Source organism: Lutra lutra, chromosome 1 (genome assembly GCF_902655055.1).
Source record: "Lutra lutra chromosome 1, mLutLut1.2, whole genome shotgun sequence".
Classification (NCBI taxonomy): Eukaryota; Metazoa; Chordata; class Mammalia; order Carnivora; family Mustelidae; genus Lutra; species Lutra lutra.
In genome coordinates, this window is record NC_062278.1 from 218046864 (window position 1) to 218069004 (window position 22141).

Genomic DNA, 22141 nt, shown 5'->3' on the forward strand with positions numbered 1-22141 from the left:
CCCAAAACACACAAGACCTTCTCTTGAGACATGTCAGCAAGAAATGAGCAGGGAGCAGAGGGTCCTGGAGGTCTCCACAAATCCCTTCTGACCCCAGGAGGGGTCTCCAAGCACAGGGTAGGGACAGTGGAGGGAGGGCAGGTGGCCCCGCATGGACTCACCCACGCACAGCCAGCCCGTGGCATCCAGCGTCAAGCCGTAGGGGCACTCGCAGCGGAAGGAGCCAGCAGTGTTGAGGCAGTGCCCGTTGGGACAGACCCCGGGGAAGACCTCGCACTCATTTATATCTGGGCGGGGACAGAACAGGAGGAGGGCTGGCCCCTGGGACTTGGGACAGCCAGGTTGTCCCTTGAGAGGTAGAAAGGAACAGGGCCAGCCTCGGGGAATGGGGAACCTCAGGGGCAGACCTGGGTACCGAGGAGGGGAAAATTCTGTCTCGATCTCAAGACTTCAGGACCCCAGGCATCCCCTATGACCTGCACCTGTTGGCGGGTCGCTTGCCCGGGGTGGGGGGGCAGTGAACTACGGAAGGGCTGGGAGTTACCTTCACAGGTGAGCCCCGCTGTACGGGCAAAGCCATGGGCACAGGCAGGGTCTGTGGTTGAGAGAACCAGAGTGGGCACAGGAGTCACTCTCTCCATCAAGAGCCCCGTTCTCCGAACGGGCACCCAGGAAACCGCAGTGGCCATGCCTGGGTGGTCCCCCAGAGCTCACGCGGGGGGCTCCTAGGGCATTACCAGGCTCACAGCGTTCGCAGGGGCTCCCCCAGGCAGCACCAAGGGTGGCACAGCACTCAGACCGCAGGGAGGCTCCACGCAGGTTCGCTTCACAGCGGCCCTCCTGGACCTTGAGCCAGCAGGTGCCCCTGGTGATGTCTGCAGAGCAGGCGGTGACCCCGTTCACCTGCCAGCCCACACCTGCACGCTGACCCACAGAGACCCACCCTCCCCTGGGATGGGATGCAGGGCTGGGTAGCAGGGTCCCTGCTACTCCATGGGACTCGGGGCCTTCTCACCTAGGCACAGGGTGCCGGAGGGCCCCAGCCGGCTGCCAGGGGCGCATTCGCAGGCATAGGAACCGGCCAGGTTCCGGCACGCACCATTGACACACGGGTTGGACAGGCACTCGTTGATGTCTGCAAGGACAGCCCCCCACTGGGTCCTGAGCTGTTGGAGGGGGAGCCCCAGCTGACCAGGGCCCCCTCCTCCCCAATGGCCACCACATGCACGTCCATGCACGTGCACCTGACCAGACACAGCGTGTGCACGCAGGCAGGATGCCCAGGGATGGAACACGCAGATATCCACATGAGTGCTCGCGCTGAGCTGTGCGGGACACCCATGCAGGCACGATGACACGCAGGGTCTTATGAGCATGCACACGTGACTGATGGGGAGGGACAGACACAATGGGGCTCAGTGACCCTCAAGGGGGTCACAGCACACAAGAGGAGAGGGAGAGGCAGGAGGAAAGCCCAGAGAGGACCAAGCCAGGATGTGGCTGGGAAGCAGGCAGCTGCAAGGGCTGAACAGAACGTGGTCTGAGGACGGACACACGGGGGACATGCTGGGCAACGAGGACCTTGGTGCAAAATGTGTGCATGGTTGGACACGTGTGTGTGTATACATGTGTGTGCGTGCACAAGGGCACAGGTGTGTGAACACACATCTAAGCGTGAGCCTAATGTGAAAGCGTGAGAATGTGGGCACACACATTTCTTTGAGAATGTGCGTGACTGGGTGGGCATGTCTATGAGTGTGAATATGGGGGTATATATGTGTTCTGAGTCAGTACCAGTACGAGTGCCTAGTTTTACGCGCACACATGTGAACGTGTGAAGGTCTGGATGCATGCATAAGCGTGCGACTGACTGTGTGTGGCTGCGAGTACAAGTGAGTCAAGTGTGAGAGTAAGTGGGTGTGTGAACGTGGGTCTGAGCGTTCGAGTGCACGACATCCATGCGTGTGTATAACTGTGTGAGACCAAGTGGGACTATTTGCCCCTAAGTGTGCGTGAATGAGTAGATATGCATCTTCCAGCATGTGTCTGTGTGTACACACCACACTCAGGCGTCCGTGTGCACGCCCGTGTGTGCGCACGCGCCCCGGGTAGCGCGCTGGGACCCGATACCTTCGCAGGTCTCCGTGTCGCGTCTAAAGCTGAAGCCCCGGGGGCAGGAGCAGCTGTAGCTGCCGGGGCTGTTCCGGCACCAGCCGTTGTCACACAGGAGGCTGTTGCGAGCGCACTCGTCCACGTCTGCGGGGTCGGGGTGGGAGAGTGGGGTGAGGGGGTGCAGCGGGGGCGGCCCACGCACCTGCCCGTGATCGGCTGGGCACGCTCACCCACGCACTCCTTGCCGGCGGCGCCCGCCTCGTAGCCCGGGCCGCACACGCAGCGGTAGCTGCCCCGCAGGTTCTCACACGCGCCGTGGGCGCAGATGTCAGGGTCCAGGGCGCACTCGTTGATGTCTGCGGCAGGAAGAGGGCGGAGCAGCTGCCGGGCTCGCGGGAATCTCCAGAAGCCTCCCCCACCCCGTTTCCCTCTAAACCCGCGGTTTCCCGACACTGTGGACCTTTGGGGCCATTCTCTGCTGTGGGGTCCGTTCTGTGCATTGGAGAATGCTTTGGCCTCTACCCATCCCATGCCAACAGTACCCTTCCTGATATTTCTCCAGACCTTGCCAAATGTACCTGTGCAGCCGTGGGGGGTGGGGGCAGGGAGGGAGGATCGTCCTCAGTTTGGAACCCATGGAACAAAAACTTGTACAGCAGCAACATGATAAAAAATTAAAGCAATCGTAATTGCTGACATTACAGAGTGTGTATTATTTTGTGCATATTAACTCACCGGACCCTCATGACATCCCTGAAACAGGTCTATTACTATCCCCACTTTGCAGTCAAGGAAACCGAAGCAGAGAGGGTAAGTAACTTCCCCCCATTACTCAATCTGTCAACAGCAGGGTCAGGATTTGAACCCAGGCATCTGGCTCCAGACCTATGCCTTTCACTGGATGAGGGCGTGGTGGTCCAGACATCTGTCCTCCCCTGATGGCCTAGCAGTCAGTGAGAAATCAACTGTATCCTAAATCCTTTTGTTTCTGCGTGTGTGTGTGTGTGTGTGTTCGGCCAACTAACATAGAGACACACAAATGGGGAATTTCCTTTGCTTGCAAGTTTCAACTCTACAGATCAGGCACTTTGGGGTGAGACCTGCCGACCACAGGAGATCAGCCAGGGATTCTAGGGTAGGGACTGTCCGGTTGTGGGGGCAACCAAAAGAATCACAGAGGCTGCAGAGTGAGTGGGCCAGAAAACACAGATCAGGAGGGAAAGGAGGCGTGGGAGAAAGCATGACTTTATACATCCACCATCCCCAGCTCTGTGAGTTGAATCGTGTCCTCCCCAAATTCATACATTAAAGTCCTAAACCCCCAGGACCTCAGCACCTGGCCTCACATGGAGAGCAGGTCTCTACAGAGGTAATCCTATTAAAACAAGGTCATGAGGGTAGATTCCCAATCCATGCCAATATGATGATTGTCTACTTACAAAAGGGAGAAATTTGCACAGACACACATGCAGGGAGAGCCCCACGTAAAGATGGAGGCTGAAAATGGGGGGATACTTCTACAAGGCAAGGAACACCAGAGATTGTCATTGACCACCAGAAACTGGAAGAGAAGCAAGGAAGGGCTCCTTCTTCACAGCCTTAGAAGGAACCGATGCAGCCTATACCTTGATCTCAGATTTTGGCCCTCCAGAGCTTCGGGAGAATATGTTTCTGTTGCTGAAGCCCCCAGCCTGTGGTACTTGGCTAGAACAGACACAGCAAACTGACATGGTGCCCCCCCAGCCCTCTCCCAACACCCGCTGCCACACACCTCTACCATCAGTGGTGATTCCCAGACCGCTGTGGCACAGAACCTGGAACTCGGCTGGAGTGGCAGGGACAGGGAGAAGAGGGACCAGTGGTCAGTGCTGAGCCGCAGTCACTCCCAAGGATGTGTCGCACAAGAGTCTGGGACCAAGATGCCTCCCCTCACGGAGAGAGTGATTTTCTGCGGTCTCTACTCGGGGAGAGTCACCGGCAGAGAGATGTCCTCCCCCACAAACCCATGCAAGACCTCTGTCCCTTCCCACCCCCAGGGTGATGAACTGGAAGGTGTACAGGGATGAAAAAGGCAGGTAGGGTTAGGCAGCAGGACACTCACCAGAGTTCTTCTCAGGACACGGCTGGCAGGGCTCCCCAAATCCGTGGTCTGGGCTAGCACAGCAGCACTCAGATTTGGTGACCGCACCCGGGAAGGGGCGGGCACAGGAGCCCTGCTCCAGGGTTCCATAGCAGGTGCTGCGCACATGCGTGTCCACGCACACGCGGCCATCCGCGCCCACGGCCAGTCCCCCCAGGCAGTGGCAGCGAAAGGAGCCCTCAGTGTTGGTGCAGTGGCCGTTCACGCAGATGCCCGGAGTCTGGCACTCATCAATGTCTGTGGGGGTGGGGGAGGCACGGGGGCTCTGCATCACGTCCTCCCCCAATCTCTCCCCTCCCCGCCCATCACCGTCACTTCCATCCTATCCCATCCTACCCATCCCCTGGCCTCACCCACGCAGGAGTGGCCGCTGGGTGCCAGCAGGAAGCCGGATTTGCAGAGACACGTGAAGCTGCCATCCTCATTGATGCACACTCCGTTGGTGCATGTGGTGGTGGCGGCACACTCGTTGTGATCTAGGGACACCCAGAGGCTGAATCCGACCCCGGCCCCTCGCTGGGCTAGCCCTGCCTGCAGACCAGCACCTCCCACTCACTTCTAGGTGGTGCAGCAGAGCGAGGGCTGAGCTCCCAGGACCCCACCCAGAGAAGCTGGGGGCCCGATTGGGCACCCCGTGGATTGTCTATGATTCTGTCTGCCTGGACGTCAGTCTGTCTGCTGGAATGCAAGCTCCCCTGGGGCACGACAGGGCTGCCTCCTCAGTCTGCATCTCCCTCCTGGCCCAGGTAGGTGCTCCATAAATATTTGTTCAGAGTTAAATAAATGAGGGGGCGGTCGTACGGCTCTGGGCATGTACTAAATGCCACTGAAATGTTCACTTCTAAATGACAACATTGATCTCACCTCAATTTAAAACAAAGAAAAGGGGAAAACAGCTGACAAGAACATGGTTTAGTTGAAAGGAAGAGGTAGGTGCAGGAACAAATATCAAAGCATCAGTTTTGCACAAAAAGACTGCACCAGAAAAGGAAAAGATATGAACGAAAGATGTCACGAAAATTTGTGCGTGGATGTCCACCGCAGTATTCTCTGTAATTGTGAAAAGTGGAAACAGCCTCGATGTCCATCAGCTGAGGAGTGAAGAAGCAAGATGTGCCCCTCCACCCACACACAGGCACGTCACTTGGCAACCAACAGAGGCGAGGCGCCGACACAACGCTGCCCTCTGTAAGACCGGGAGCCTGACCCAGGCACACCCTCCCCCCCACCACCACCAAGGTCCTGATCCCAGACTCTCAGCCAGACTCGCTGCCACCCAGCAGGTCGGAAGACGCGCTTCGGTCCCGGGTCGGACAGCCCTTGCTGGGATTCATGGCATGAACTCGGGAGGGGGGCAATGAAGGGCGAGTGGAGGCAGCAAAGCGCAAGACGGTATCTCAGGCAGGTTGTCTGGGTTCCGAAGGGGGAGCACAGGCTTCATCTCCGGGAGGGACGTGGGTGATGCGGCAGGGGAGACGCGCAAGTGGCCCTCACGGGAGCCACCGGGGCCCCTAGGCCCCCTACCCGCCCGCCCGCCCATCCCCAACTCACCCACACAGTTCTTGCCTCCTGGGCCGAGCTCGAAGCCGGCATTGCAGACACACCGGAAGCTGCCGTCGGTGTTGACGCAGCGGCCGTGGCGGCAGAGGCTGCTGCCCACCAGGCACTCGTCCACGTCTGCGGTGGGGGGAAGGCGGCAGGCGGTGAGACCCGGACTCAGGCCGCAGATCTGCGCCCAGCAGACCCAGCGTCCCCGCTCTCCGGTGGACAGCCATACCCACGCACGCCTGCTTGGCGGGCGTCGCCTGGAAGCCTTCGTGGCACCGGCAGTGGTAGGAGCCCGGGGTGTTGCTGCAGTCTCCGTGGTGGCAGGGGTTGCTGGCGCATTCGTCCACGTCTGCGGGAAGGCGACCCTGAGCCCCCGCCCACCGCCAGGCGCGGCCCCGCCCACCGCCAGGCGCGGCCCCGCCCACCGCCAGGCGCGGCCCCGCCCACCGCCAGGCGCGGCCCCGCCCACCGCCAGGCGCGGCCCCGCCCACCGCCAGGCGCGGCCCCGCCCACCGCCAGGCGCGGCCCCGCCCACCGCCAGGCGCGGCCCCGCCCACCGCCAGGCGCGGCCCCGCCCACCCAGCCGGAACTCACCGATGCACTCCCCTCGAACGTCCTGCGTGTAGCCCGCGTTACACTCGCAGCGGTAGCTAGAAGGGGTGGGCAGGCAGCGGCCGTTGAGACAGAGATTGGTGAAGTGTCGGCAGATGTCAATGGTCCGGTTCAAGGTGGCTGTTCCTGAGGGAGAGAACAACAGGTGCACCTGAGTTGAGGGCTTGCCTCTGCGTTGGGACGCCCACTCTGAGGTTGGAACACTGCCCATATCGGCCTGGCGTGGTGCCCTAACTTCAGACCCTCACACAAGGCCTAGACCCTGACTTTGAGACCCAGATCCCACCTCTAGGCCCACCCCCAGATCACTGTCAGTACTTTCACCTCTACTGCCCAGGTCAGGACCCCGAACCCCCAAAGCGCTGACCCACCCTCTGAAGCCTGTACCCACTCCCCCCAGGTCTTGGATCCCTCTTCCCAAGTCCCAGGCTTACCAATGTGGGCATTGCCAAGGTCCAGGCTGGGAACACCACGCCCACTGGAGCCATGGGGGCTGTGGCGACCCCGCCCAAGGCCAGGACCCACACCATTGGACCCAAAGCCAGGGAGACCCGGGAAGGGGCCAGGGTAGGAGGGCAGCAGTGGGAGCCCCTGCACACACAGTCGCTGGAACTCATCTGCAAAGAAGCAGGGTTTAGGGTCAGGCCCTCTGTCATGCCCCAGGGCCCCTCCTCTGCAGGGAGGTCTGGGGGCAGAGGAGGGCAGGGGCAACCCCAGGCCACTCACCAGAGCCCTGCAGAGGACACGGCTCAGGGGCTGGGCCAGCTGCCCAGCACCTGCCCCTGTCACAGCAGCACTGCCTCTGAGTGTAATGGCCAGCAAGGTCTCCAGCACAGCGGCCTCCAATCAGCGTGGAGAAGCAGGTGCCAGCCCGGTGGTCTGTGATGGGGATGGGAAGGATCGGTCACCAGTCCTGGGTTCAAACCCCAGCTCCAACACAGCCAGCAGGACAGGACTCCTTGCAGCTCTGTGCCTCGGTTTCCCCATCCCTGAACAGGGGTGCTCAGAGCATTCACCTCCCCTTGGAACAGTGTTGCCCAGATAAAAAAGTGAAGCACCCATATCTGGCACAGGGCTGATTCTCACTGAATGAGAACCTTATTACGAAGATTTCCAAATTATCCCGGGAGATGGATTTGGGCTCATTCCAACCAAAAGCCTTCCAACACCTACAGCAGGCATTGGTAATAAGCTCCCTGTCACCCCGGGCATTCAACCACACTGAGAAAGACCCCTGGGTTTGGGGGGCTGCCCTGGCGGGAGGTCAGGCCGGATGCTCCATCGAGGACACCGGGATCTGTGGCTATGTGCCCCCACCTGATAGCCCTGGGCATTTGGGGAAACCTGAGAGGCTATGAATTTGAGGAGGCGCCCAGGCGCAGACTGCTGGATTGACGACTGCAGCCTCAGGGGGACTGAGGCAAAGGCTCCCTGGACTGGAGAACCACGGACACCCTTCCCCATCCCATTCTGCTCTGGAGTCTAACACTTATGCCGTGATCAGATTTCTCAGGCTCAAAGAGTGTATTTTTAGCTTAAAAATGCACAAATCTTGGCCAGTGGCCCACAGTGAAACCTCTTCCACCAGCTGGGAGGGCCCCTGACAGCAGCCCCATGCCTTGCCCTGCCCCAGGCTGAGGAAACACACGAACGTTTCTTTTTTTTGAGAGAGAGAGAGAGCGAGAGTGAGAGCGTACACACCAGCGCGTGCACAAGCAGGGTGAGGGGCCGAGGGAGAGGGAGAATCCCAAGTAGGCTACACACTCAGCCTGGAGCCCACTCAGGGTTTGATCTCAAGACCCTGAGGCCACCACTCAAGTAGAAATCAAGAGTAGGACGCTCAACCAACAGAGCCACACGGGCGCGCCAACACGCAAACCTTTCTGCCTCCCCTGCCCCAACCCATGGGGACCCCCACGTGCACATGGAGGAGTTGGGGCTTTGCACTCCCAGCACCATCCCAGGCCCTTTGACAGGGGAGGGGAGCCCCCCCCCCCCATGGGACAAGGCCTGCCCAGGCTGGGGGAGGTCAACAGATTCACTCAAGGTCACACAGCTACTGAAGAGGGAGAGGGGACAGGAAATCAGATACCAGAACCCCAGGGGACCTGACCAAGCAGCTACGTCTCAAGTAGGGGAGACAGAGCCAGAACATAAGAATTTTAACAAAAATGATGCTGCTTTAGCTTCTAAAGCACCCGCTGTGATCAAGGCCCCACTGAGTGCCCCAGCAGCACTGTTTTTTTGTCTTTGTGAATGTGTGTTGAGTGTCAACTCTATCCAGCCCCCCTGGCAAATCATTCCGAAATTGTACTTAAGAGGTAGGTACTGCCGTGATCCCTGACAGATGAGGAAGTTGGGGCACAGAGAGGTTAAGACACTTGCCCGAGGTCACAGAGCTTGTGAGCAGCTCAGGTAGCGGTTGGAACCCAAGACTGAATCCCAAGCCCATGTTCAGAGGCAGCCTGACCTTGGTTCAAGTCTAAGCTCCACTGTTCAGTAGCTGGGAGAGGACCCCTTATTCCAGGGAACTTGCCCAGGGGTATCTTCCATGCTGGAGATGACGGCCCCCAAGGGGGGAGGAATAGAAGGTCTAACGTTGGCCATAGCACACGGGCAGAACTCCAAACACAATGTTCCCAGCCCTGCCTGGTGGAGGCCCAGCCAGGGGCCCTGGTGATGCTGGGGAACAGCCAAGCCCCTTCCCTCCTCTCTAAACTCTGCCCATCCCCCGCCACAAGGGTCCATAATCCTGGCTTGGCCCATTAGCCACTGACAATGGCTAAAGTCGACTGATGAGTTCATCCAAACAGCAGGGCAGGTAGTGAGAGCCCAGGGTCCCCTGCCACTGGGGCGGGGTGTGGGGGAATACAGGAGGGTGAGAATCCAGGGGGAGGCATGGCACAGAGGACCTCATCCTGGCTAGTTGGGGAGTGTCGGGGTAGGACATGGGTACAGGCATGTATCTGTTCTAAACTTACTGAGTTCGCTCAAGCAAACCTCCCCTCTCTGGGCCTCAGTTTCCCTATGTCAAACAGAGGGTGTGGGGGAAGATAGGAAGTGTCTGGGAGGGGCCCCTGGGTGGCTCAGTCAGTTAAGTGTCAGACTCTTGATTTCAGCTCAGGTCATGATCTCAAGGTTGTGAGATGGAGCCCCCCCTTGGACTCACACTCAGCAGGGAGTCTGCTTCTCTCCCTCTCTGGGATGCCCCCCAGCCCGGGGTAGCATGTGCTCTCTCTCAAATAAATGAATCTTTAAAAAAAAAAAAGTGTCTGGGAGTGAAAAGAGTAATATAGGTAGGGAGCCAGAAAAACCAATGGGCAGAAGGACACAGAGATGGAGGGAGGTTGGAGGGTCAGGAGGGTGGGAGGCTGGAGGGTCAGGAGGGCAGGAGGAAGGAGGATGGGAGGCAGGAGTGCCCTAGAGTCAGAGCCACAAAGGGACCAAGCGGCTGAGGGCGGGGCCAAGGGGAGGTGGGCGTAGCAAGGACAGAAGTGAGGGGCAGTGGGCTGGTGGGCCCAAGAGATCAAGACAGTGGACCAGAGAGCTATAGTATGCATAGAGATGGAGGGCCAGACTGGGGTCCGGAGAGCACAAAGGCTGATGGGTAGGGCGCCAGAATGCCAGAGAGTATGGAAACCGAGGGCTGGAGGAGCCCCCAGGCCAGAGGGTTGCAAGGACGGATGAGCAAAGGACCCCTCTCCTCTCTGCACTCTGTCCCTCCAGACCCCTCAGGCCCCCGCTCACCCAGGCAACGGGAGCCGTCCAGGCTGCTGGCAAACCCACGGGGACAGGTGCACACGAAGCTCCCACCGGTGTTGGTGCAGTCACCCCCAGAGCAGAGGCCTGGCACGCTGAGACACTCATCTACATCTGTGTAGACGGATGCCCGTCAGAAGAGGGTCTACCAGCAGCCCTCCCGCCCCTCTCCTACTCCTTGCCAGGGAGCCTGAGCATAGGGGAGGTTACTACTCACCCTCCTCCCATCGCCCTCCCCATGGCCCACCTTCACACTTGGCACTGTTCTCGCTGAGTCGGTGTCCCGGTGGGCAGCGGCACTCAAAGGAGCCCACAGTGTTGAGGCAGCTGCCGCCCTGGCACAGACCAGGGACAGCCTGGCACTCATCCACATCTGCAAGGGAATGAGGGGCCCATCGGAGGGAAGAGGCAAGGCCTCGAGGGCTCCCACTCAGCTCCAGCTGCCCACCCCTTTGTCCGTCCTCACGGACTCGCTTACCTTGGCAGGCCCCTGTGCGGATATTGGGGATGAAGCCCCGGCGGCAGGGGTGCGGCTGCGCAGGGCAGAGCTCACAGGGGATGCCCCAGGCACGGCCCACGGTAGCACAGCAGAGCGCCTTGGTGCACACGAGACCTGCAAGCCGGTACTGGCAGCCCTCGGGGCCCACCTGACCGAAGCAGGGGCCCGTGCGGTAGTCTGCGAGATGGATGGATTTGGGGAGCTGGCCTCCAGCTGCCTCGCACCCCAGAGCCTCTCCATCCCTGCAGCCATTCACCCTTCAAATCCCCTCCTCTCCAAAGCCTTCTCCAACCAACCTCCAAAAAGGAGGCCAGGACCTCCAAACTCGCAAATCCCAGGGCACATCGAGAGAATGTGACCACTCCCCCACCCCCTCAACTCCCTTCTGGCCTGGGCAGAGACCACAGATACCCAGCAGGAGAGCCTGTCTCATCCACGAGATTGTATCTTGCCCTGCCAAATCTCCCAGACCCAAGGAGGAACCCAGCATCTGCCCCAAGGCTCTGGGCTCACAACACTACACCCCTGGACCCTGAACCCAGCCAGAGGGGTCTCATCATTGCCCCGGCCTCGGGACATGGGCTCAGATGTGGCTTCCTGGCCCCAACCTCCAGATGGTTCCAATCAAGGGGCTGGCAATGGACCAAGGGAAGCCCCTCCCAGAAGGAGAAGCCAAAGCCAGCCCCCTAGACCCAGGGGGAGGAGGAGCTGTACAGAAATCCACAATGGTCCTGACTCCCCGAAGCCAAAACAATTCTAAAATCTCACCTAATTCACCCAGAACTCAGGACTCCCCCTCGCTCTGGCCTCTCTGGGGGCCCTCACCATCTACCACCCACTTGGGCCTCCCCTCTCTCGCCCTCCCCACTGATTCTCCCTCCCCCTCAGTCAGCCCAAATTCCAGTTTCTAAAAGCACCCCACCCCTCGTGCTGAGGTAACCCTCCCAGCCCCGGCTTCTGACTCATGGCTACACCCTTTCCACCCGGGCTTCAGCCACCGATGTGTGTCCTCTCCCAGGAGCACCTCCCAACGCCGGGGTCAGTCCCGGGCCCTGCCCACATCCCCGGGTTTGGGCTCCGCATGGGGCGGTCTGACCGCCCTCACAGCCGAGACCCCACCAGCCTCCTCGCCTAGGCATGTCCCACGCTGCCAGCTCTTGTTGGCTTTGTCCTTCCCAGCTTCCCATGGACTCCATGAGTTCTCTACACCCTGAGTCGCCCTCCCGGATCTTCCGCAAAAACCTCAACCACCCCGCTTAGCTTCGGGTCCACGCATGGGGCAGCCCGGGATGGGCATCCAGCTGTTCCCACCTTCCCCAGCACCAACTTTCCACAAAACACCATTGCTTCCATCGTCTGAGTTTGTCCAAAGGCCCCCACAGGTGATCCCGCCCACCTCAGCCATGGCAGTACACTGACTGATGACCAAGGATTATGACAGTGGGGGGTGGTTTGCAGTAAAAGGGGGCTGTCTCCTCTCATGAACTCTGACTTATCACTTCCTCCAGGAAGCCCTCCTTGACATCCTTCTCCGGAGCAAACAGTTTCTCTGCCCTTCACAGCATCACAGACAACACAAAGGAGGCCAGCTGGAGCTTCCCGGGGCCTGGCTACCTCTCAGAGGCTGCCAGGAAGCCCCCCTCCATCCACCCAAGCCCCTCCCTCCATGCCCAGTTTGGTACCTCTCTCACAGTGAGGCCCCATGAAGCCATACACACAGGCGCAGTGGTTAGGTCCGATGCAACGACCCCCGTTGTGGCAACCATGGTCACAGACAGCTGCGGAAGAAGAGACGACAGTAGCCTGATGTCCTCTAGCAGCAGAGGGAGCTGGGGCCCAGAAAAGCCCATTTTCACCCAGGAGTCCCCACCATTGGGCCCAGACCCAATAATAAGACTGTGACGGTGAGCACCTCCCTCCAAACCCTGGTCACAGAAAAAGGACCCATGGGCGGTGGGCAGGTGACATCAGAGACCGCCCACCGGGATCCCAGGCCCAGGTGCTCCTGGGGGATACTCACGCTGCCCACACACAGTGCCGGTGTAGCCCTGCTGGCAGAGGCAGGACTGCCCTCGGCAGCCGCCCCCGTTCATGCAGCTCACGCTGCACCCTGACCCTAAGGACGGGGAGGAGGGACACACAGTAAAGCGACAAGCCCCACGAGGCTCGTGAACAGCCACAGCACTAGGCTTGCCTGGCCCAGCTCTGGTCCTCTCAGTCCTGCGGCAAAACCAACCTGTGCACCACCCCCCTGCCCCAGTGGCATCTGGAAGCTTCTACCCTTCTCCTCAGGTCCCCTGGGGGCCATTTCCCCTCTCCCCCGCTCACCTCGGGTCACCCCGCAGCTGGGGGCCAGCTTCCCATCAGCACAGGCACACAGGCTGGGTCGGGAGCAGAAGCCCTCGCCGCAGGCATGCCTACAGACAGCTGGAAGGGGCACAGCAGATGACGGTCAGGACCAGGACCTGACTCCTGTGCCCTCCACACCCCATCGGTGCCCAGGCAAGGTTCTGGGTGTCTGCTGGAGCCATCGGGAGCTGGCCTCTTTGGGCCAGAAGTGCTGAGCGGTGAGGACAGAAACCGGACATGCTGGGTTGGTGACTGTGGTGTTGGGCCGGAGGGCTCTCCTGGGAGTGGAGTCAGATTCTAGAATCCCGAGGTGGCAGGTACAGACTGACAGAGAGACAGAGACAGAGATGGGGGAGAGACAGAGAATGAGAGCGGAGACAGGCAGGCAGAGAGACAGGGAGGTAGTAAGGCAAAGGACAGGAACATGGCAGGTAGCCTGGGAGCCTGAGGACAGGCAAGGGCCAATCCCATGGTTCAGCCTGACACCCCTGGCCAAGTCCACTTGGAAGTGGGGTTGGGCTTGCCAGCAGGTCAGAGAGCTGCCCCAGCGTCCCAGCCCGAGCACCGCCCCCCTCCAGATGGCAGTGGTACTCACGAACAACACACTGGTTCGAGCCTGGCAATGTCCTCCAGCCGGGGCAGCAGTAGGCATGGAAACGGGAGCCGCACACATTGGGCCTTCAGGAGAGCGTGGCACAGCTGGTGAGCCCCCGCCCTGTGGGATGTTCCCTGGGCCTTGCTCCCCCTAACACAACGGGACAACCCAGCCCAGCCCACACCCTCTCAGGATGCCCGGAACCACGCACCCCTGCAAGATGCCTGGGCCGCTTCTCCTCGGCACGTGTCCAAGACCTGAAGACTCCAAGGCCTTGTCCCAGCGGCCCTGGACTCCCACCAAGCACAACAGGGCCATCCAGGCCAGCAGGAATAGAGCCAGGGGGCCCCAGGCCATGGTGAAAGCACCAGCCCCTCTCCTTGCCAGCCCCTTCAGAACCATGATGTGTCGTCCCTTAGAGGCTGCCGAGAGGAAACAGAGTCAACCCCAGCAAAAGCCCTTGGACACAGACTACGCAGAACCAGGAGCGCTGGGATCACTGCAGGACTACAGGAAATGGGGGGTGGGGGTGGGGGGGCCATGGGGGAGCTACTAGAGCCAGGGAGTCATCCAGCCCTGACCCAGAAGCAGGGGAGCAATCAGGGCAGGCTTCTTGGAGGAGCTGTGATGTCTCAGAGATGGAGTTAGCCAAGAGAAAGGTGCTGGGGCCAAGTGCGCAGTGAGAGCAGAGGGAGAGAGGGACAGGCAGGCTGGTGTCGCAGGAGCCCACAGTGTCGTGGAGCTTCTTCTACCTGTAGATCCAGGGTGATGGAGAGCCCTTAAAGGGCTTGAAGTAGAGGAACACAGTAGAACGGGTGTTTGGAGTGTGGAAAGGCTCGCAGGAACCTGGGAGGAAGCATGCTGTCGAGGAGGCCGGGGCAGGGGTCCAGATGAGAGAGGAGAGGACAGAATTCCAGGGAAAATGAGGAGGTGAGTCACCAGGAGGTGGAGACTGGTTCCAAAGAAGGCAGGAGGAATTGAGGAGACTCCCAGAAACCTGGCTGGCAGGGTGGAGGGGGACGGGATGGGTGAGGAGATAGGTGGCAGGTGTACCTTCTCGGTAGGGCACTCCCTCCACCCAGCAGGGCAGGAATAGCTTTTGTGCCCACTTTGTGGTTAAGCAAACGAAGGCCATCGCAGTTAGTGAGGGGCTGGCTGTGAGTGAGTGCTGAAGCCTAGGCAGAAGGGAGGGAGGGGAAGAGGTGGAGGGGGGGTGTCCCACCCCCTCCCAGGAGGTGGCTTGTTCTCTCCAGGACCTGAAGGATGGGAGGGAGGGCATGAGGACAGGACCACTCCTGGTTAGGAGATGACCAGCTGAGGGTAGGAGGAAGAAAGCTGAATATTTGGAGGGACAGATGGTAGAATAAATGGCCTTCTGGGGAGCCCTTTCAGGCCCTCCTTTCCAGACCAGGGAGAAGAACTGGGCCTCGGTAGGGAATGGGCAAGGACTATGCAGTGTGCCATTGGGCAGCTGGATGCCCCTCTCTGGGCCTTGGGCAGAGAGAGCCTGACCTAGTCCCAAGGTCCTTGAGGAAAGAAGAGACCCTTGTCAGCTTTGGAGAAGAGGCAGAGAAGAGCCGACCTGGCTGGGGAGGGACACCCCCTTCCTGCTTCCAAGCCATTCAAAGCCAGTTTGCGCCCCGAGGACGCCTTCTCCAGGCAGTCTCAGGGCCCGCGCAGCCTCCCTCCCCGCCTCCCCCAGGCTCTGGGGCCCTTGGCCCGGCCTGACCGAGCAACCCCCACCGCCGCCCCGCCTCCGCGCCCCGCGCCCGGGAGGTGTTCGAATGAATGAGCCGGGACGGCGCGCGCGGCGCGGGCGGGAAGCGAGCGGTCCCGGGCTCCGCGGACGAGGAGGGGCCCGCGGGCCACGCTCTCCACCCGGCGGAGCCTGAGGACCGAGGCCCCCCCGGGCTGCGACCACGCTCGGCTCCGCCCTCACCTGCGGGTGGGGCGCCCCCGCCCGGCGCGGGGAGCGGAGCGGGTGGGCCCGGGGCTGCCGCAGCGAACAAAGGAATCCCCTCCCCCTCCCTCGCCCCGGCCTCCCCGGCCCCACCGTCCCCGCTCGCGCCCCGCCGCGGGCCCCGCGCTCCCCCGACCTGCGAGCCGGCGCGCGTGGAGGCCGGCACGGCGAGCCGACGCGAGGCTCTGCGCTCGAGGGGTGGCTCGCGCCGCGCGGGGCGCCGGGGGCGGGAACGCGAACCGAGAGGCCGACCCCGCCGCGATCGCAGCCCGGAGCCGCCGCTCCGGGGGGAGTTGGGGGCGGGAGGAGTCGGGGGAGGGCGAGTTTGCACCTCGAAGCTCCCGGGGCGGGGGCCGGGGGCTCCGATCCGGACTGTGGGAGGGGCTGGAGCCGGGGGAGGGCCCGGGGCTGCGGGTGAGGCTCGGAGGGGCTGGAGAAACGGGTGGGGGCCCCAGAGCTGTGGCCGGGGCTGAGCCGCTGGATGGGGGTGCTCAGGGCGCTTGGCGGAGGGAGCGGATGGGCTGCGTGGACCGCGTTTTCGGGTAGGAATTGATCTGGAGGTAGCCCTGAGGTGGGACTCCAATTTGGGGGTGGCCGGGAAGAAAGCCAGGGCCGGGAGGTCCCGGGACTCACCTAGGAGGTCCTCCTCCGTCCTCTCAAGCCACCTCCCTCGGGCCGAGAGAATTCCAGGAGTGACGCTGGGAACTCACCTGGCGGCTCCTGGAGCCCGGGTTCTTCACAGAGTAAGATCCGAGGCCCCTAAGAATGTACTCGAAACATGGGGCAAAGATGCCTTTCCTGGGGAGAAAGTCCACATTTTTCATCTGATTCTCAAAATGAAGAGTTTAAGAATCCAAAAGGTCTAGACTTTCTGAACCCCAGTTTTTCTCACGGGCCAGAATTGTAGCTGCCAGTTTGTACTGGACACGCTGAGTGAAAATTTCTGGATTTCACCCGCCACTTCATTACCTTTGAGAACAGACACCACCATTCAGGGTGGCGATCAAGTTTGAGCTGTTCATTGAACCTGAAACTTAGTTATTCCACTCAGCAAACTCCTATGCTCCCGGCAAAACCCGGTTCTAAAAGCCCCTCCCCTGGGCGCCCCACTCCCAAATTGTTGGTTTATCCTATTGAATTCCCAAAGCTAATTGTGCTGATCACAGCACTTCAGGAATGTAATAAATAAATAGTAAAAATAATTTGAGCTAATATTTATTCCATGCTTATATGCCCGGCTTGGTGCTGAGGGTGTCATACACATTATCTCATTGAATAACTAAAAACCCTACGAGGGAGAGGCTCATAATCGCCCAGTGTAGGTGTCAGGAGACAGACCTGGACTCGGACACTCCTGGGCTGGAGGAGCAGAGGAAAGGAGCATTCTCTTTGGGGATGGGAGTCTTGACGGTTCAGTAGAAAGGAGCAGATCAGAGACAGGAAGGGAAGGACAAACAGAGGAAACAGCTCAGACAAAGGCCCGGAGACAATAGGGTGTGGAAAATGCAGGAATCGAATGAGGCTAGAGCTTTGCGGGAGCAGAGAAAGGGAGAAAGGGGAAGAGGGAGTCTGGCCAGGTAAGCAGATGCCAGGAGCCCTCAGGAGGCTCCCCTTACATGGCGGGGGGATCCCAGGAAGGAGAATCGCTCTAGAAGCTGCACTGTGGGGGTTAGAACGGGGTCTGGTCTGGGAGCAGCTGGATTGGTGTTCCCCGGGGAGGGTAAGCCAGGGAAGGAACCCCAGGATCAACCAGAAAGCAGTGATAGGTGGGACTCTAGTGTGGGAGGACCCAGGGGCTGTCATGGATGAGCCAGCTTCTGGGGACACTTCTGTCACCCCTTCCCAGGCTCCTTTGCCGGGGCCCACCCTGGTCTATGCTTCACCTAACAGGTGTGTCTCACGTGGGCACAGGGATAGGCACCCCGGGCCCCAGAAGCAGCCGTAACACTTGTGCAGAAGCTGGGGAGGAGCCCAGGAAGCCTGGTAGATCAGTGTTTCGGTTCTAGAATTCTCCCCATCTGCTCTCTGGAAGCAGAGGACAAGGAATCCATAGGGTTTGGTGAGCCGGAGGAGGTGGGGAGTTGAACAGAAGTTCTCAATGACAGCGTAGAGCAAGTGTACCTGGTCATTGTGCTGCCTCCCCCGCCACACCGTCCTGCTTTCCAGTGGCACCCCCACCTGGATCTTTCTGTGACCTATGCTGTCACTCTGTCACATCACACCGTCCTGATGGGCATTTAGGTTCTCACTTACACTCCCCCCAGCATCCCAGTGCCACCCAGAGACTATCGTTAAGGGCAGAGCATGTCACAGTCTCCCTTTCACTAGTGCCACATCCCCAAGTCCCTATACAAGGTCACCTGTCACTCACTGCTGTCACCCACTCATTGTCACCCATCAACGGAACACCTTGCTGTTCTCTGGTTACTCTGCTGCCTGTCACATTTGTGTTGCCATCTTTACGCCTTCCCCTTGTTGCTGTGACTTTGTCACCTGTTAATGGTTGTACTGGCCCCCAGAGTGCCAGAGTTTTTAAACTGCAAGCGACAGAAATCACCCTCCACAGAAAAGGCTCTTGGTTGCACACAGATCCCTCCACAAAGGAGAAAAGCAGTCAGCAGGGTGACCCCCCAGTTGCCCACAGATCTGGTCCCACAAAGACACCTTCCATCCTTCTCTACTCCTTGGGTTTCAGATGAAGCTTAATGGTCCCAGACATCTGAAATCAGTGCCACCCTCAGCAAAACGGGGTCCGGGGTGTTCCCACCTCTTCCAATGCCAGCATCTGTCAAGTATGGGGGGAAGGGGGGGTGCCTGGCTGGAGGGACGCAGGGGGGCATATCCCCACCTTGCTGTGAGGGGGCCAGGAAAATGGATGTCTAGAAGTCCTGTTGTGGGATCTGTCTCATGAGGGGTGCATTTCCCAGACCCAAGGAAAGGTCCCTTGAGTCACCTGATGACCAAGTCGATGGCAAAGGTCCTGTAGGCTGTGCTGCTCCTAACTTGTCATCAGCCCTGTTCCCGTCACACCTTCCGACATCTTCCTTCTGTCCGTCACCATCAGAAACTGTCTTAACGTTGTCATCTCTCATCGCTGTACTGCTTCTCCACTGCCGCCCGTCATGTTCACACACTGTCTCATTGTCCTTTACCACCGGATTCCAGCCTCCCCACCAACAGTACACCAGTCCCGGGGTGGGGAGCTCTTCTATTACAATGTCATCTGTCGCTGTCAGCCTGTCTCCTCTTTGCCACCTGTTGCTGTCATGCTGTGTCCTCATTGTCACCTGTTGCTGTCACGCTGTCTATCCTTCACTCCCAGCTCCTACTAATTGTCACCTGTCCCTGTTACCCTGAGCACCCCACACTGCTGTCCCCTGTGGAGGTCATGATGGAATGTCTGAGTCATTCCAGCTCCACTCTTTCTTCCCACGTGTGCCCCTCCCGCCCCCATGATTTTCTGTGCAGTCCTCAAGTCCCCTCGGGGAGACATGACACCACCATGTGTGTCCTGGGCTAGGAGACCACCCCCCCCCCATGATGTCCATTACCCTGGGCTTGAGGAAGGGATGGAGACAGGGTGGGCGGAGCATGCTCAGGAGCTCAGGGCCAGGACAGGAGACAAACACACATGGCAGGAGGGGGTGCCTGGAGTCTGTGCTGTGTGGGGCGCAGTGCCGGGTGGCCTGGGGACAGAGCTCTCTTTGTCTGAGTACAGGAAGCAGCTGAGCCCGGAGGATGGAGCACATGGGCGGGGATTTTGGCCAGATGCCTGGGAATGAGGCTGGGAGGTGGTGGGTCCTGGAGGGCCAGGGGAAGGCCCAGAGGAGGTCAGAAGCAGGCCAGGAGGAGCAAAGAGAGCAGCCAAACCCTGAGCGCTTCCCCATCTGGTTCTCGGAACACGACAAGACCCCCCAGTTCATGGAGTGCTCCCTGTGTGCTGGGCTGAACCCTCATCACAGACCCCCGAGGTGGCTCTGCTATCTTCCCCATTGCACGGTGGGGAAACTGAGGCACAGAGTCCCCAAGTCACTCACCCCAGTCCCCCAGCCAGTAAAGAACCCAGGCGGACTTGAACCCAGGCCACAAAGCCCCAAGCCGCAGTCTGCTGGGCAAGGGGAGGTAGCAGAGTGCTGTGTCTTTCTGATACATATGCATATACTCTTTTTTCTTTAACAGTAAACACAAATGTTAGAGCCTGTGTACGTTGTTCCGTCCTTGATTTTCTTTTCCTCTTTGGAAAAACTTATTTTACTCGTAAACTAAATAAGTGCCTCTCGATGATTGTCTTTTTTCTTTTTTTTTACTGTTTTTATAAAATTAAGGTAACATTCACATAACATAAAATTAGCCATTTTAGGGGTGCCTGGGTGGCTCAGTGGGTTAAAGCCTCTGCCTTCGGCTCAGGTCATGATCTCAGGGTCCTGGGATCGAACCCCGCATTGGGCTCTCTGCTCAGTTGGGAGCCTTCTTCCCCCACTCTCTCTCTGCCTGCATCTCTGCCTACTTGTGATCTCTGTCTGTCAAATAAATAAATAAAATCTTTTAAAAAATGGTTAATTTTTTAGCCCGGCCAGCCTGATCTCGGGGTTGTGGGTTCGAACCCCACATTGGGTATAGCAATGACTTAAAAATAAAATCCTAGAGGCACCTGGGTGGCTCACTGGGTTAAGGGTTGGACTCAGTCTCAGCTCAGGTCTTGATATTAGGGTCTTGGGTTCAAGCTCTGCACTGAGCTCCATGATAGGCATGGAGCCTACATAAAACAAAACAAAACAAAACGGTAAAAATAAATAAATAAGTGGAATCATATAAAATGTGCTCTTTTGATCTGGCTTCTTTCCCTAGACAGAAAGATATCAAGGTTCCTCTGCATCGCAGCAAATGCGGGTGTTTTGTTTCTCTTATTGGCTGAACAGTATTCTGTTGTTGGGATGGAACCTAGTCTGCGTGTCTGCTCACCAGCAGACAGATGTCTCGGTTGTTTGCACCTTTTGATAATGGCAACTAGTGCCACAACGAATGTACTGGCTCTTTTCATGTCTTTTTTTTTTTTTAAGATTTTATTTTTATGTCATCAGTGCACCCAACATGGGGCTCGAACTCAGGATCCCGAGATCAAGAGTCTCATGCTCCACCGACTGAGCCAGCGGGGCGCCCCCTACTCTTTTTCACTTCTTAAGACATCTTGGTCCTAGTTCTGTGTTAGTTTGGAAAGAACTTGCTCGTCCTTCTTTACGTCTACGGGGGGCTCCGTGGATGAGCTGAACTGTCCTTTATTTAGCTACTCATCTCCTGGCGCACCTGCCGGCGTTGAACCTTTTGTAAATTTCAGCATTTCAGGACAGCATTTCAGGAAAGAGCCTGGTACGGGTGTCATCTCACACTAGCTATCCCATGGGCTTTTTAGAAATCTTTTTGTTATGGAAAATGTTAAACATATGCAAAACTAGAGAGAATATGTAGGTAGCATGGTGAACTCCCGTGGATTCATGGTTCAGCTTCGGTAATTACCATCTTCACCTTCCACCCAACCAGCCTGTCTGCTGAAGGGACAATGCACAGAGTAGAGATGTCTGGGAGATGACAGCTGCCAACAGGATCAGCCACGGGGGAGCAGAAGCCCAAGATGGCCCTGGGACAACTGTCCCAGGGGACTGCTATGAAGACAGAGTGAGGGGGAGGACGGGAACAGCACATCCACGGGGCATGACGAGGAGCTCTGCAGAGAGAATTAGGAGTCATCTCGGAGCTGCTGACAGCGCTTAGCCTTGGGGTGGTCGACCATCACTCAGCCCAGGGGAAGGAAGGATGGCCACTGCTGGTGCCAGACTGCTGGCCAGGGAACCAATGGAAGAAAGGTCGCCCTGCAAAGACACTCAGAGGTGCAAGGCAGGGACCTCCAAGTGGGAAGGACTTCCTGACACCCCCGTGACAGACAAAGCAGACAGAGCCGTGGAGCAATAATGGGCAAACACTTCCTGAGCTGAAGACAGACCTGTGTCTCCAAAGGGAAAAGTCCCTGACTCTCAGACGTCCCCCACCCCAGGACGCAGCCCAGAGAAGAGACACGCACGTGCCACATCTGGAATGTCATCACGTGGAAGATGAAGAGGAAGTCCCAGGAGAATGTTCTCATCGGGAAGTGCCAGAAGGGACAAGGCGACAGACAACCACTCCACACTTGAGCGGCGAGCCGGGGTGATGCCAATAAGATGCTACCTCAGCCCCACTCAGAGCGAGTTATGAGAACCAAAGAAACCGGTGTTGGCAAGGATAAGAAGTTGGAGCTGTGAAAACAGCATGGCCGGTCCTCACACAGTGAAGCATCATGCATGAGCCGCCAGTTGCATTTCTGGGTCTATAACCAAGAGAACTGAGGGCAGGGACTCAAACGTATATGGGGACACCCATGTTCCTGGCACCGCAATTCACAATAGCCAGAGTTGAAGCAATCCCAGTGACCGTCGCCAGGTGAATGGGTAAACAAAACGTGGTCCATCCACGCAACGGAATATGATTCACGAAAAGGGAAGGAGATTTTGACACATGTTATAACATGTGTGA

General features: G+C 58.7%; 1 protein-coding gene across 2 annotated transcripts in view; it reads right to left on the reverse strand.

Moving 5' to 3' along the window:
• Window positions 1–13971, reverse strand: part of FBN3 (fibrillin 3) — a 53556-nt gene extending 39585 nt beyond the window's left edge. The window contains exons 1-22 of one of the 2 annotated variants that reach the window (XM_047704745.1): window positions 13826–13954; window positions 13615–13697; window positions 12999–13097; window positions 12691–12786; window positions 12353–12448; window positions 10650–10847; window positions 10419–10544; window positions 10160–10285; window positions 7139–7291; window positions 6847–7029; window positions 6395–6532; window positions 6030–6149; window positions 5804–5929; window positions 4606–4728; window positions 4214–4489; window positions 3884–3937; window positions 2343–2468; window positions 2131–2256; window positions 1016–1135; window positions 738–875; window positions 545–595; window positions 162–287 (exon numbers count right to left, since the gene is read on the reverse strand). In XM_047704745.1, coding sequence (XP_047560701.1) covers window positions 162–287; window positions 545–595; window positions 738–875; window positions 1016–1135; window positions 2131–2256; window positions 2343–2468; window positions 3884–3937; window positions 4214–4489; window positions 4606–4728; window positions 5804–5929; window positions 6030–6149; window positions 6395–6532; window positions 6847–7029; window positions 7139–7291; window positions 10160–10285; window positions 10419–10544; window positions 10650–10847; window positions 12353–12448; window positions 12691–12786; window positions 12999–13097; window positions 13615–13697; window positions 13826–13932 — 2791 coding nt within the window. In that variant the 5' untranslated portion in view covers window positions 13933–13954. Of the gene's footprint in view, window positions 1–161; window positions 288–544; window positions 596–737; window positions 876–1015; window positions 1136–2130; window positions 2257–2342; window positions 2469–3883; window positions 3938–4213; window positions 4490–4605; window positions 4729–5803; window positions 5930–6029; window positions 6150–6394; window positions 6539–6846; window positions 7030–7138; window positions 7292–10159; window positions 10286–10418; window positions 10545–10649; window positions 10848–12352; window positions 12449–12690; window positions 12787–12998; window positions 13098–13614; window positions 13698–13825 lie in introns of both variants that reach the window. The other variant, XM_047704754.1, reaches the window with a different exon arrangement.
• Between the last annotated feature and the right edge of the window lie 8170 nt (window positions 13972–22141).